The following is a 13,755-nucleotide window of genomic DNA, read 5'->3' on the forward strand; positions in this document are numbered from 1 at the left end:
TGTACTGTGGGGACATCATGCTGTGCTCATTACACCATACAATACGCGTACAGCCTGCTCATTACACCCTAGACTACATATACACATATACACACCGGTCATCAAACTCTACACTACACATGCACCCCAATTATTACAACCTACACTGCAAGTACACCTCTCTCATTAAACTGCACATTACACGTACACCCCACTCAATGCACCTTACAATGTACAAAGACCTCTTACACTCTAGACTACACATACACGCTGCTCATTACCTCCTACACTACATATACACTATGCTCAGTACACCCTACACTACACATACACCCCACTTAGTACACCCTACACTACACATATACCCCGCTCAGTACAGCCTACACCACATATACACCCCGCTCAGTACACCTTACACTACATGTACACTCCGCTCAGTACAGCCTACACCACAGGTACATTACACCCTACACTACACGTACACCCCACTCATTACAACCTACACTACACGTGCACCCAACTCATTACACCCTACACTACATGTACACCCCACTCAATACAACCTACACTACACGTACACCCCACTCATTACACCCTACACTACACGTACACCCCACTCAATACAGCCTACACTACACAAACACCCCGCTCATTACACTGTACACCACAGGTACACCCTACTCATTATACCCTATAGCACAGAAAAATACAGTAAAACAAATGTAAAAATACTCTGTTGTAAAAAAGTAACAGTAAACAGCAAGTGCTAGTAAAAAGATTATAACAAAACAGGGTATTTGGTTGATGCGTTTTTTGCATAAAATGTATACTAAGCCACTCCACCAACGTCATGGTATACCCATCAGAGCAATCCTATTATGTATTTAAAACCTGATCATGTGAACAGTACCTATATGAGCAGGATTCAGAAAGGTAATGTCCGATGTGGACATGCTATGGAAGATGGCTTTTGTGTGTACGGTCCATAAGAGAGAGGTGGAACCTCCCCAGACTTGCAATAGCAAGAAACCAATTAGACACAAAAACATACATGGGCCGTGCACACTGCAAACAAGTCTGTATGACAGTGTTCACACCACCAAAAGACTGAAGCACAGAAAAACACAGTATAACAAACGTAAAAATACTCTGTTGTACCCTACACTCCACGTACACCCCACACTACATGTACACCTGCTCATTACACGGTACACTACACTTAGACCTGCTCATTACACCATACACTACTCTACATGTATACTCCGTTCAGTACTGCCTACACTACATGTACACCCACTAATTACACATACACCCCGCTCATTATACCCCACACTACACGTACACCCACTCATTACACTGTACACTACAGGTACGCCCTGCTCAGTACACCCCACACTACACGTACACCCCTAGAGTCTACACTACACGTAAACACACTCATTACACTATACAAACGCTCAGTGCAGGTCTCTCTTACCTTGTACATACAGAGCATAATTATGTGAGAATATGATCTGTCCTCCGGAGTTGCACATGGCGACCGTATAATTCCCGCTGATGTTCCTGGTGACATTGATCAGGGTCAGACATCCGTCCAGGGAGATGTTATAGTTAGAGAACCTCCGGAAGTTATGTTCTGTCATCTCACAGCCTTTACTTCTGGCAATCAGGGCTGATTCTGAGGGTCCTGTGTATATCCAGATAAACTGATCACACTTCATGGGGTCTTCATCTCTGGTCAAGTTATATCTCATAGGTAGGAGAACATTGGAGTCCGGATGGGCGTATATATCTGAGTGGGTCCCCGCCTCGGGGTCCAGTCCTGCAAGGAATTAGAACATTCAGTGAGAGCATTATCTTAGTGTTGTGTAGGACGTCTCCACACATCGCTCCATACAGGTCTCCTCTATTATGAAGCCCCATATCATCTCTTCCGGTCACACATTGCTCCGCCTTGAAGATTCTTACACAATTCCGCTTTACATAGAAAACTTCATCAAATCTAAACTGCATTAATGACAGGTAAATTCTCATGTGTCAGAGCCCTAACTCTTACAGTGACTGGCCTGTGTGCAGACGCCATTCACATAAGAAAAATATTCTGTGACATTATAGGAAAGGTTCTATATATTTTTCTGTCAAATCCCAGGTGGGAGGAGTCACGCTGAACCCCCCACACTGTTACCTTTTTGTTACAAACAGCCCTGTGCTGCACCCTATCATCAGGACAATTACGCAATTGACCAACAATTAACAGAGGAGAATGCAGGCTGTTGCCACTAATAGGCCGGTTATTGGACAACTAACAGTGAGAGTATGTATACACACCTCAGTTTACAACTCATGGAATATATATATTTTGTGGGGAATAGATAGCTCAGCTGGGATCTTTGCTTAGGCACAAGCGTGTGGCTATGAAGTCACTTCAGCAGACTAGCAAGTTCCACATGGATATGGACACGGCATATTTATTGTGCACACTTGTTATTCAATGTTACACATGCCAAACATGAAATAAAACATCTAAGGCCATCTGGCCACTAACTAACAGTAGCAGGCTAACTACAAAATAAACCTATATAACAGCAAACAAGTCCATGTAATCTTACTGTGTCAGCTCCCAGCTCAGCAGACGAGATAGAATGAGAGATCCCAGCTCCTCCTGATTATATCAGCTGGACCAGTCAGGAAACCAAAACCTGGATTGAATAAGTGGAGGGGGAACTACCAGTCCTTTCCATGCTGATCACTAAGGAAACCAGGACTGGATTACAGTGAAATAAACTGGCTTCATCATCTGTACAGGGAGACATATGAAATGAAACGGGGAGAAATATACCTGTTTTCTAGTACCTCTCCCCTTGGCACCTCACACACCCCCCTCCTCTGTTCGAGCCAGTGGGGTCGGACACGACGAGTCACCAAGCAGTGCGTTCTAGACAACGCATCTGCATTTCTGTGTGCTGTGCCCGCCCTGTACTCAACGGAAAATTTAAACCCTTGTAATGCTAAGAACCAGCATGTCACCCGCGCATTGCCTTCTTTTGCCCGGGACATCCACGTTAGGGGCGAATGGTCCGTCACTAGTCTAAACTGGCGACCTAGTAAATAATAGCGCAAGGTGCACAGGGCCCATTTCACAGCCAGGGCTTCCCGCTCAACTACACTGTAGTTCTTTTCTGCTCTCGTAAGCTTTCTGCTTAGATAGGTTACTGGGTGTTCCTCGCCATTTACTTCTTGAGACAAAACCGCGCCAAGGCCCACCCCAGAGGCATCCGTTTGGACAATAAACTCCCGTTTAAAGTCTGGTGCAACCAACACTGGTTGGTCACAGAGGACTGTTTTCAATTGCTGAAAGGCCTCTTCTGCTTCTGCGTTCCACTTTATTGTGACAGATTTCGACCCCTTAGTAAGATCTGTGAGAGGAGCTGCGATGGTCGCAAAATGTTTGATGAACCGCCTATAATAACCAACGATCCCTAAAAAAGCTCCAACCTGTTTTTTGGTTACCGGTCGTGGCCAATTTTGAATAGCGTCCACTTTATTGGCTTGAGGCTTCACGACGCCTCTCCCTATGCTATATCACAGATAGCGAGCCTCTTCCAATCCCAACGTACATTTCTTGGGATTGGCAGTCAACCCAGCTGTTTTTAGGGAGTCTAAGACGGCTTGTACTTTTGACAAATGTGTGTCCCAGTCATCGCTAAAGATAATGATGTCGTCCAAGTACGCGGATGCATACTGGCCATGGGGTTTTAGGACAATATCCATTAGACGTTGGAAGGTGGCTGCGGCACCATGCAACCCAAATGGCATATCTCGGTACTGGAATAATCCCTGGGGCGTAACAAAGGCAGTTTTCTCTTTGGCTGATTCCGTGAGGGGAATCTGCCAATAACCTTTTGTTAAGTCAATAGTGGATATGTACCTGGCCGAACCCAGTCTCTCTATCAGTTCATCGACTCTTGGCATCGGGTAGGCATCGAATTTCGATACTTCATTTACTTTCCGAAAATCGTTACAAAATCGGATAGTCCCATCGGGTTTGGGCACCAGTACGATAGGGCTAGCCCAATCACTCCGGGACTCCTCAATGACCCCGAGCTCTAACATCTTCTTCACTTCCCGGGCAATGGCTTGTCTCCGAGCCTCCGGAATTCGATATGGTTTTAGCCGTACCCGCACCTGTGGATCAGTAACAATGTCATGTTTAATTAGGTGAGTCCGGCCAGGAAGTTCCGAGAAAATATCTGCGTTCCTCTGTATGAACTCCCTGGTCTCTCATTTCTGGCTTTCGGATAGCGTGTCTGCAATACCCACTTCTGGCGGAGCTACCTGGGGGTCCTTCACCTTAGAAGGTGGTGCCCCTCGAGGCCCATCCTCAAGGGCAGCTCCTGCCACCAGACTCTCCCTGTTCCGCCAGGCCTTAAGCAAGTTTATGTGGTATATTTGTTCGGGCTTTCTCTTGTCTGGTTGGTGTATTTTATAATTTACTTCACCTATTCGTTCCAGCACTTCGTATGGTCCCTGCCATTTCGCAAGAAATTTATTCTCTACGGTAGGCACCAATACCAACACCCTGTCTCCGGGTTGAAAGACTCGTGTTTTTGCCGCTCGGTTGTATACCGTGCTTTGGGCATGTTGTGCGCGCTCTAAACACTCTTTAACTATTGGCAAAACTGCTGCAATTCGGTCCTGCATAAGTGCTATGTGTTCAATTACACTGCGATAAGGAGTCACCTCTTGTTCCCAAGTCTCCTTGGCAATATCTAACAGGCCTCTAGGACACCGCCCATAAACCAACTCAAAAGGTGAAAAGCCTGTGGAGGATTGGGGTACCTCACGTATAGCGAACAGGAGGTATGGTAGTAGGGCATCCCAATCTCTCCCGTCCTTATCCACCACCCTTTTCAACATTCCCTTTAAGGTTTTGTTAAAGCGCTCCACCAAACCGTCAGTCTGAGGGTGATATACTGAGGTACGCAAATGGGAGATTTTTAGTAGTTTACATAAATCCTTAAGTATACGAGACATAAAGGGGGTCCCTTGATCCGTAAGTATCTCTTTCGGAATGCCGGTGCTGGAAAACATATAAACCAGCTCTTTTGAAATTGTTTTCGCATTGGCATTCCGCAAGGGCACTGCTTCGGGATAACGCGTGGCGTAATCCAATACTTCCAAAATGTACTGATGACCCCTGGCAGATTTAACTAATGGACCGACTATATCCATTGCTATCCTCTCGAAGGGCACCTCTATTATTGGTAAGGGCACTAAGGGGCTTTTAAAATGTGACATAGGTGCGGTCAATTGACACGTAGGACATGACCGACAGTACTGGGTCACGTTTCCCACTAGACCCGGCCAAAAGAAACGTTGCAGAATACGGTGTTTTGTCTTTTCTACCGCCAGGTGTCCTCCCAAGGGATGTTTATGTGCCAACTCCAAAACTACCTGGCGAAAGGACTTAGGTACCACTAGTTGTTCTACCACCACCCCTCGCACCTTGTCTATGTGATACAGCATATCCTGCTGCACCGCCACATGTGGGAACTCGTTTTGAGCCCCTGGGTACAATGGTCTTCCCTCGGAGACCTTTATGTTTTCCCATGCCCTTGCTAGAGTAGGATCCTGGTGCTGAGCTGTCCCGAACTTACCACGGGCCACCTCAAGATCAGGCATTTCTAAAACATCCTCTAGCTGGTCTGCCTCGCCTGCATACACAGCCAGAGGAGAGTCCGCAGATTCTAGTACTTCCTCTGAGATGGGTTCTCCGTCGTCTTGCTGCAATGGTTCAGGGGCTAGCTCCGGAGTACCGTCTTCAACTAGAGGGTTCATGCCACTTTTGAAGTTCCACAAGTCCCAAAATAAGGGAAAGTCTCTCCCCAGGATTACACTGTGTCCCATAGACTTTATGACTGCCGCCTGATGTCTTTTGGTCCCTACTGGCGTGGCAAGAGTAACCCAGGCAGTGGGGTAGTTCTTAGTATCCCCATGGATGCAACTAATGCCCACGGTTAAGATCGTTAGGGCGCTAGAGTCCACCAAACTGGCATGTACCAAAATTACTTGACTGCCGGAATCCAAGACGGCATTCACACTATAACCGTCAACCTCGACGTGGCACACGTGTTATTCATTTCCCGTGAGGGTCTCCGCCACACAGACTGACTGCACATATAACGAAAGACGCCTCGTAGCGTTACAGTCCATTGTCTCTGTAGTCATTGGGCAGTTAGCTGCTACATGGCCAAGCCCGCGACATCGCCAACATTGTATAGGCCCTTGTCTCCTCGATGGAGATCCCAGACGAGGTCTGCTGGCTTGATGTGAGCCCGTACCACCTCCATAGTCCTTTGTAGGTCTGCTACCCTTCATTGTGACGTTCTCTTCTTTTGAAGATGAAGTAGGCTTTGCAGGACTCTCCAGCGATTTCTTGGGGAGCCAGTGGGGTGCTAACGTCCCTTGAAGTAGGCTTTCAGAAGCATTGTAGCGTTCGACCATATTCACCAACTGGTCAGCGGTAGTTGGGTCACCCTGTCCAACCCACCTCTGGATCTTAGCGGGTAAGGACCGCAGGTACTTGTCTAGAACAACACGCTCCACCATCTGTGCGGACGTCAAAGCCTCTGGTTGCAGCCTTTTTTTACTAGATGGATGAGATCATGCATTTGTGAGCGGGCTGGCTGATGCTCCACAAAATTCTATAAATGCACCCTCTGTGCGCGTACATACGTGTTTACTCCCAGCCTTGCCAGGATTTCGCCTTTGAGTTTGATATAGTCCATAGCATCCGCTCCACTCAGATCGTAATAGGCCTTTTGTGGATCTCCGCTTAGAAACGGAGCAACTACCTCAGCCCATCTGTCTAGCGGTAAGTGCTCACGTTCTGCAATACGTTCAAACACGGTGAGGTATGCTTCCACATCATCGTCTGCGGTCATTTTAAGCAAAGTCTTCTGTACGGCTTTCTGCGCACTAGCAGCGCTTTGTGCACGGTCTCCCTCATCTCGGGGTTGCCGAACCAAGGCCTGTTTTATTGCCTCCAACTGCTCTTGCTGCATCTGGTGTTGCTGCTCCAGAGCCTTCTGGAAACAAGTATTAGTCTGCTGTTGTTGCACATTTGCTTGCAATAACTGCTTCCCTAGTTCCTCCATATTACTGGACTCTTGGCTCTTCAAAAGCGCAGAAGCTTTCAGCCAGGACATACACAGCGTTTTCTCTGCAGTCACAGTCCAGCAGCCACAAGTGCCCGCATTCGAAACACCATTTGTGGGGAATAGATAGCTCAGCTGGGATCTTTGCTTTGGCACAAGCGTGTGGCTATGAAGTCACTTCAGCAGACTAGCAAGTTCCACATGAATATGGACACGGCATATTTATTGTGCACACTTGTTATTCAATGTTACACATGCCAAACATGAAATAAAACATCTAAGGCCGTCTGGCCACTAACTAACAATAGCAGGCTAACTACAAAATAAACCTATATAACAGCAAACAAGTCCATGTAATCTAAAGCCCCCGTTACACACTGAGATATCGCTAGCAATATCGCTGTAAAGTCACCGATTTTGTGACGTTGCAGCGATATTGCTAGCGATATCGCTGCATGTGATACTTACCTCCGACCGGCTCCCCCGCTGGTCATCGCTGATCGCGCGAGAAGCTGCTGGACCATTTCTCGTCGGTCACTTCCTGCGGCGCTTCCTGCTGTGACGATGAGCGACGCGTGGAGCCGGGCGGGAGGACGCAGGATCGCCGCGTCTGACAGGTAAGTAGCGATCCCCGTCCCCAGCGATGTCGCTGGTGAGATCTGCCTGTGTGGCCGCTCACTAGCGACCACCTAGCGATTCACCAGCGATCCTGACCGCGTCATATTGCTGGTCGGGATTGCTGGTGAGTCGCTAGGTGTAACGGTACCCTTACTGTGTCAGCTCCCAGCTCAGCAGACGAGATAAACTGAGACTGAGAGATCCCAGCTCCTCCTGATTATATCAGCTGGACCAGTCAGGAAACCAAAACCTGGATTGAATAAGTGGAGGGGGAACTACCAGTCCTTTCCATGCTGATCACTAAGGAAACCAGGACTGGATTACAGTGAAATAAACTGGCTTCATCATCAGTACAGGGAGACATATGAAATGAAACGGGGAGAAATATACCTGTTTTCTAGTACCTCTCCCCTTGGCACCTCACAATATATATATATATATACATTCTGAAGAAACCAGAGTATATCTTAATTACCCAGACGACTATGTTTTTGCAAACCAAGAAGAATTGACTTTTTATCTGTATATTGGCTTTTGGATTTAAGTGCTGATTTCTAGTGGGTCAAGAAGACAGACTTGCAAGCTTATATACTATTTAACATACTGTGTAAGTCTGTAATAGTCACTTGTAAGCTGATATATCATATAACATAGTGTGTGTCTATCTGTCTATTGATATGTGTTGATATGCTTGTGAAGGGTTAAAACTAAAGTCAAAGCTGAAGTTTCATTTTCTCCATTCTCTGAAGGTTTTGTTTCTCCATGACTGTGGAGACCTGTGTGTCGTAACCAGTGCCTTCCCCCCTCCCTCCAATCCCGTAAGGAAACACAGACAATCCTAGGTGGGTTGAACAGGTCGGTCACAGTTTATTAATTACATAATCAGAGAAAGGCAATTACACTTCGTAACGGGTGGCTCGCGCCGAGATCCTGTCCGCATTCGACAGGCATGTTGGCCCAACGAGCGGTTACGAACCTTTGCCCTCCTCTGCTTCTACCTCCACGGAGGATCCTGTGTATAACCTACACGGGACTCCGACCCCCCCAATAGCACAATCACTTCCAGGAGTCTGCCGGGAGGGAAAGAGGGAGTTAATGGCACGGACACCTGGCCTTAACCCCTGTAGGTGTGGCTGTAGGACCCTTCCCCTTTAAGAACCATTGGCCGGCAGGGTCATCCCAATTAGTGCATCACCAAGGGGATTGGAGTGAGGTGGGTACTGGGCACTGGCAGTATTTTATTTTTGTTGTTAGATCGGCTCCACAGTCAGAGGCAATCCTTATACAGTTCTGCGCCTACCATTTTGTTGCTTTAAGATAAATTTTTGTAATTGGGGTAAGAGTTCAGGCTGTCATGAAACCAGAGTGTTCCTCATCAGGTGCAAGATAAGGGACCCGGGGTTGTACTACTCTGAAGAATATGCCATTATACTACTTTCTATGCTATTTAGGTATGGACATATATGTAGTTTCCAGTTTTCTTGCAATATTATTGGCTTATAAAGTGAAATGATGCTATTGGTAGTTGAGAACTTTGCATAATTAAGCAAAATATTATAAAAGAAGTGACTAAAATAAATGGGTTTAGCGATCTCTTTGGATCTCTTTGGATCGTCCCATCCAGAGACACGTCTTGAGTTGCTAGCAACACTCTGTGGAATAATTTGGAAATCACTGGATCAACCGTGAAGGGTTAATTTAACCCTCTCCCTATCAGCTGGCGCCCAACGTGGCACCCCCGAATAGGGACGCCTGCGCCCCCGGAGGACAGCAGGAAAAAAGGACCCTAGGACCGGACACAGGTGCTGGAAAATGGAGACTGATCATTCCCCACGACAACCACGGTAAGTTGGCAGTTATACTGTTCAGACTGGCCGTTTTGGTGTGGTTTTCCTGTGCTTGTTTCTGCAAAGAGGATCTGAGGTTTGTCCCCTGGTGGGGTGATTCTTGGGTGGAATCATATAGAAGTGCAGTCCCGTTGGGGGCCCAGTGCTTGAACCGTACCTCATAAGGGACGGACACCCCGGATTGACCAGTGATTGTGACTCTTTATAGTCAAAATATCCTGAAATCCTGATCACTGTTATTATCAGGCGTGGTGAAGTGATCGAAGATTAGGTAGGATACGTAACTCAGGAATATATATATATACACTCACTGGCCACTTTATTAGGTACACCTGTCCAACTGTGTGTTAAGACTTAATTTCTAATCAGCCAATCACATGGCGGCAACTCAGTGCATTTAGGCATGTAGACATGGTCAAGACAATCTCCTGCAGTTCAAACCGAGCATCAGTATGGGGAAGAAAGGTGATTTGAGTGCCTTTGAACGTGGCATGATTGTTGGTGCCAGAAGGGCTGGTCTGAGAATTTCAGAAACTGCTGATCTACTGGGATTTTCACGCACAACCATCTCTAGGGTTTACAGAGAATGGTCCGAAAAAGAAAAAAAAACCAGTGAGCGGCAGTTCTGTGGCCGGAAATGCCTTGTTGATGCCAGAGGTCAGAGGAGAATGGGCATACTGGTTCGAGCTGATAGAAAGGCAACAGTGACTCAAATTGCCACCCGTTACAACCAAGGTAGGCAGAAGAGCATCTCTGAACGCACAGTGCGTCGAACTTTGAGGCAGATGGGCTACAGCAGCAGAAGACCACACTGGGTACCACTCCTCTCAGCTAAGAACAGGAAACTGAGGCTAAAATTTGCACAAGCTCATCGAAATTGGACAGTAGAAGATTGGAAAAACGTTGCCTGGTCTGATGAGTCTCGATTTCTGCTGCGACATTCGGATGGTAGGGTCAGAATTTGGCGTAAACAACATGAAAGCATGGATCCATCCTGCCTTGTATCAACGGTTCAGGCTGGTGGTGGTGGTGTCATGGTGTGGGGAATTTTTTCTTGGCACTCTTTGGGCCCCTTGGTACCAATTGAGCATCGTTGCAACGCCACAGCCTACCTGAGTATTGTTGCTGACCATGTCCATCCCTTTATGACCACAATGTACCCAACATCTGATGGCTACTTTCAGCAGGATAATGCGCCATGTCATAAAGCTCGAATCATCTCAGATTGGTTTCTTGAACATGACAATGAGTTTACTGTACTCAAATGGCCTCCTCAGTCACCAGATCTCAATCCAATAGAGCATCTTTGGGATGTGGTGGAACGGGAGATTCGCATCAGGGATGTGCAGCCGACAAATCTGCGCCAACTGTGTGATGCCATCATGTCAATATGGTCCAAAATCTCTGAGGAATGCTTCCAGCACCTTGTTGAATCTCTGCCACGAAGAATTGAGGCAGTTCTGAAGGCAAAAGGGGGTCCAACCCCTTACTAGCATGGTGTACCTAATAAAGTGGCCAGTGAGTGTATATAACGAGAGGTGTCCGGAGGGATAGTCTGAAACGCCCTCCTCCTTTCACTGAGTACAGCGTTGAATCTTGGGCTTCCCAGAGGGGGATTGACCCTTTGGAACAGACTGTACGGCCGCTCCAGATCTGTGCACAACTCAAGTAAGGATATTTAATGTAGCTCTAAATGAGAGAATTATGTTTCTGTGGAAGAAAAAGAAAAGTTTGGAATTGTGTGAAGGATCGGATACTGTTAGTCTTATGATTCAAAGACGAGGAAAGAAATCTGTCAGGAATGCAGAAAAAATATTTTTGATTCTGGGATTTCCTAAAGGCGGGAGGCTACAGCATACTCTATGGGACGAAGGAGTTAAAAAAAACAAAGGGAGGTTAACTGATGATGGATTACTTAAAGGCGCTGAGGAATTCCGTGGCTCGGCACATGAATTGTATAATGAAGGTTATGTGGAAATTGAAGAGCAAGTGAATTCTGATTGTTTTTATTGCTATGTGGAAAAAGGAAAATTGTCTACCACTGTGAAAAAGACTGGAAGTTTTGTGGTACAGGAAAGAATTGAGGAAGTGATTAAAGACGAAACTGAGATCGAAACTAATGTGTCTGGCAAATAAATAGTTGAGAATGATTTGAAACAAGAAGTCTCCCTATTAGATGATAAGGTCCCTCCCCAGGAGATCAGACCTCTCTTCCTGACTGTAAGCTCTGTGCCCCTTAACCCCAAGGCACCAATATACCCTGGACTACCAAAGCAACCCCCACCTTATGATCCTGCCAGGTGGATCTGTGCTGTATGCAGAGTTACTAATCCTCAGTGGAGAGAGGTCTGTTACAATTGTACAAGGAGACCGGGAGTAGCGGCCCCCACCTTTCCTTTGTTAAACGCTGACAGTACCTATTATCATCCCCGCCAGACTCAGTCCCCGTTATGCCTAATATTGCTAGTGGTTATGAATATCCACCCCCTCCTACTTTAGTCACTCAATCAGAGACAGGATACTCAGAGGGGATTAAAGATTTCCAGGAAATGTACTCCAATATTATTCCTGGACCCCACTTTTATGATGTGCTCTTTAGGATAGGGACAGGGGATCTCACAAAGCAGCATGTTGGGGCCATAGTAAATGCCGCGAATAATCAACTTCGCCATGCTGGAGGACTGGCCGCAAAAATTTCACAGAAAGGCGGACCCATGATACAGGAAGAATCTGATTCGTATATACAAACGTATGGCCAGGTAGAAACAGGACAGGTCGCAGCAACCAGAGCAGGACAGCTGCCGTGCCAATATGTAATACATGCAGTGGGACCACGATATGATCCTACCAATATTCCTAGGTCCCAACAATTGCTTACTGAGGCTGTCCAGAACGCAATCCTGTATGCCTCCTCTGTCCCCCCCGGTACGATGCCTCAACGTACAGTGGCTATACCATTAATCTCTGCCGGTATTTTTCAATATCCCAGGAAGGATGCCGCCATGGTCATAGCATCAGCAATAGAGCGGTGTATACAGGAAAACCCCATAAAAATGGAAGAGGTCCGATTTGTCCTCGACAGCCGCCTAACGGCCCATCAGGCAATACAATCTGTAACTGTAACAGAGACTCCTGCCCCGCTCCCACAGCAGATGCCTCTTGTGCCCATACTACCGCCACCTCCTCCCCCGAGTTGTCAGTAATATCCGAATTTGAAGAATATAATGTGGAAACCACTCCTGACAGGTCAAAGTATACTCCCTTCACGCCATCCCAAATAGACACTCTTTGCAATCAATTACCCGATCCAGAGACTTCCCCCATGGCTTTCTACAGGCAAATGGCAGCAAATCGAAAGATTTATTCCACTCCCCGAAGAGATCTATTACACATACTTCGAGTAAAAGCTGGGGAGGGGTATTTTCCAATTATTGAGGATGGCATAATGTATAATGTGAATCTGGATGGGGGAACCTATGAGAGTGGTGTTGATTTCTGTAATGCTTTAAAGGTTTGGGCACAAGATAGATTAGCGGACCAAGCTACCTCTCTCACAGATGTCACACAGGACAAGGGGGAGCCTGCCGAGAAGTTCTATGGGCTTCTTATGGTGGTATTTAGAGATCTGGGATTCTCACTGTATAATAAAGCCCATACACATCTTTTCGTGGCAGCTTTGATGTCTGGCCTTAAACCCGAATTGCAAGAGGCGATAATGTCTGTTATACCTGATGTCGAGAATTCCACTCTGGATTATGCATTGAAAGTAATAAAAAGTTTTCAGAAGAATTTAACCCGCTCTGCAGCAGCAGGGAAACAGAAAAATAAACCAACAGCGGCAGCTGTTACAGCCCCTGCTCTAACAGCAGCCCCCACCATCGCGCCCAGCGTGGCTGTGAGTACACAGCTCGTCCCTTATCAGTGGAGCACACAGCAAACCTCAGCCCCCCCCTCAGACTTCAGCTCCCTACTCTCCTAATCCTATGACTAGGAATCTTACTCCCCAGACCCGCCGTGCCATTTCTCATCTGCAATGCTGGCGCTGTGGGAGACTCGGTCACTATCAGAGAGACTGTCACATCCCCGCTGATAGATGCTACCCTCAAGTTCCCTCTTCCAATCGTAATCTAAATACTGGGAACCCTAGAGAATAC

The 13,755-nt window shown here is 46.8% G+C and overlaps 1 protein-coding gene across 2 annotated transcripts in view; it reads right to left on the reverse strand.

Annotated features, from left to right (window-relative positions):
- LOC141053869 (uncharacterized) overlaps nt 1–13,755 on the reverse strand; it is a 125,213-nt gene that overhangs the window by 14,924 nt on the left and 96,534 nt on the right. For both annotated transcript variants that reach the window (XM_073551013.1, XM_073551012.1), the window contains exon 3: nt 1,457–1,801. In XM_073551013.1, the coding sequence (XP_073407114.1) occupies nt 1,457–1,801 (345 nt within the window). The remainder of the gene's footprint in view (nt 1–1,456; nt 1,802–13,755) is intronic.

The sequence above is a fragment of the Dendrobates tinctorius genome, unplaced genomic scaffold (genome assembly GCF_039654945.1).
Source record: "Dendrobates tinctorius isolate UK_male_01 unplaced genomic scaffold, ASM3965494v1 ptg000172l, whole genome shotgun sequence".
NCBI lineage: Eukaryota > Metazoa > Chordata > Amphibia > Anura > Dendrobatidae > Dendrobates > Dendrobates tinctorius.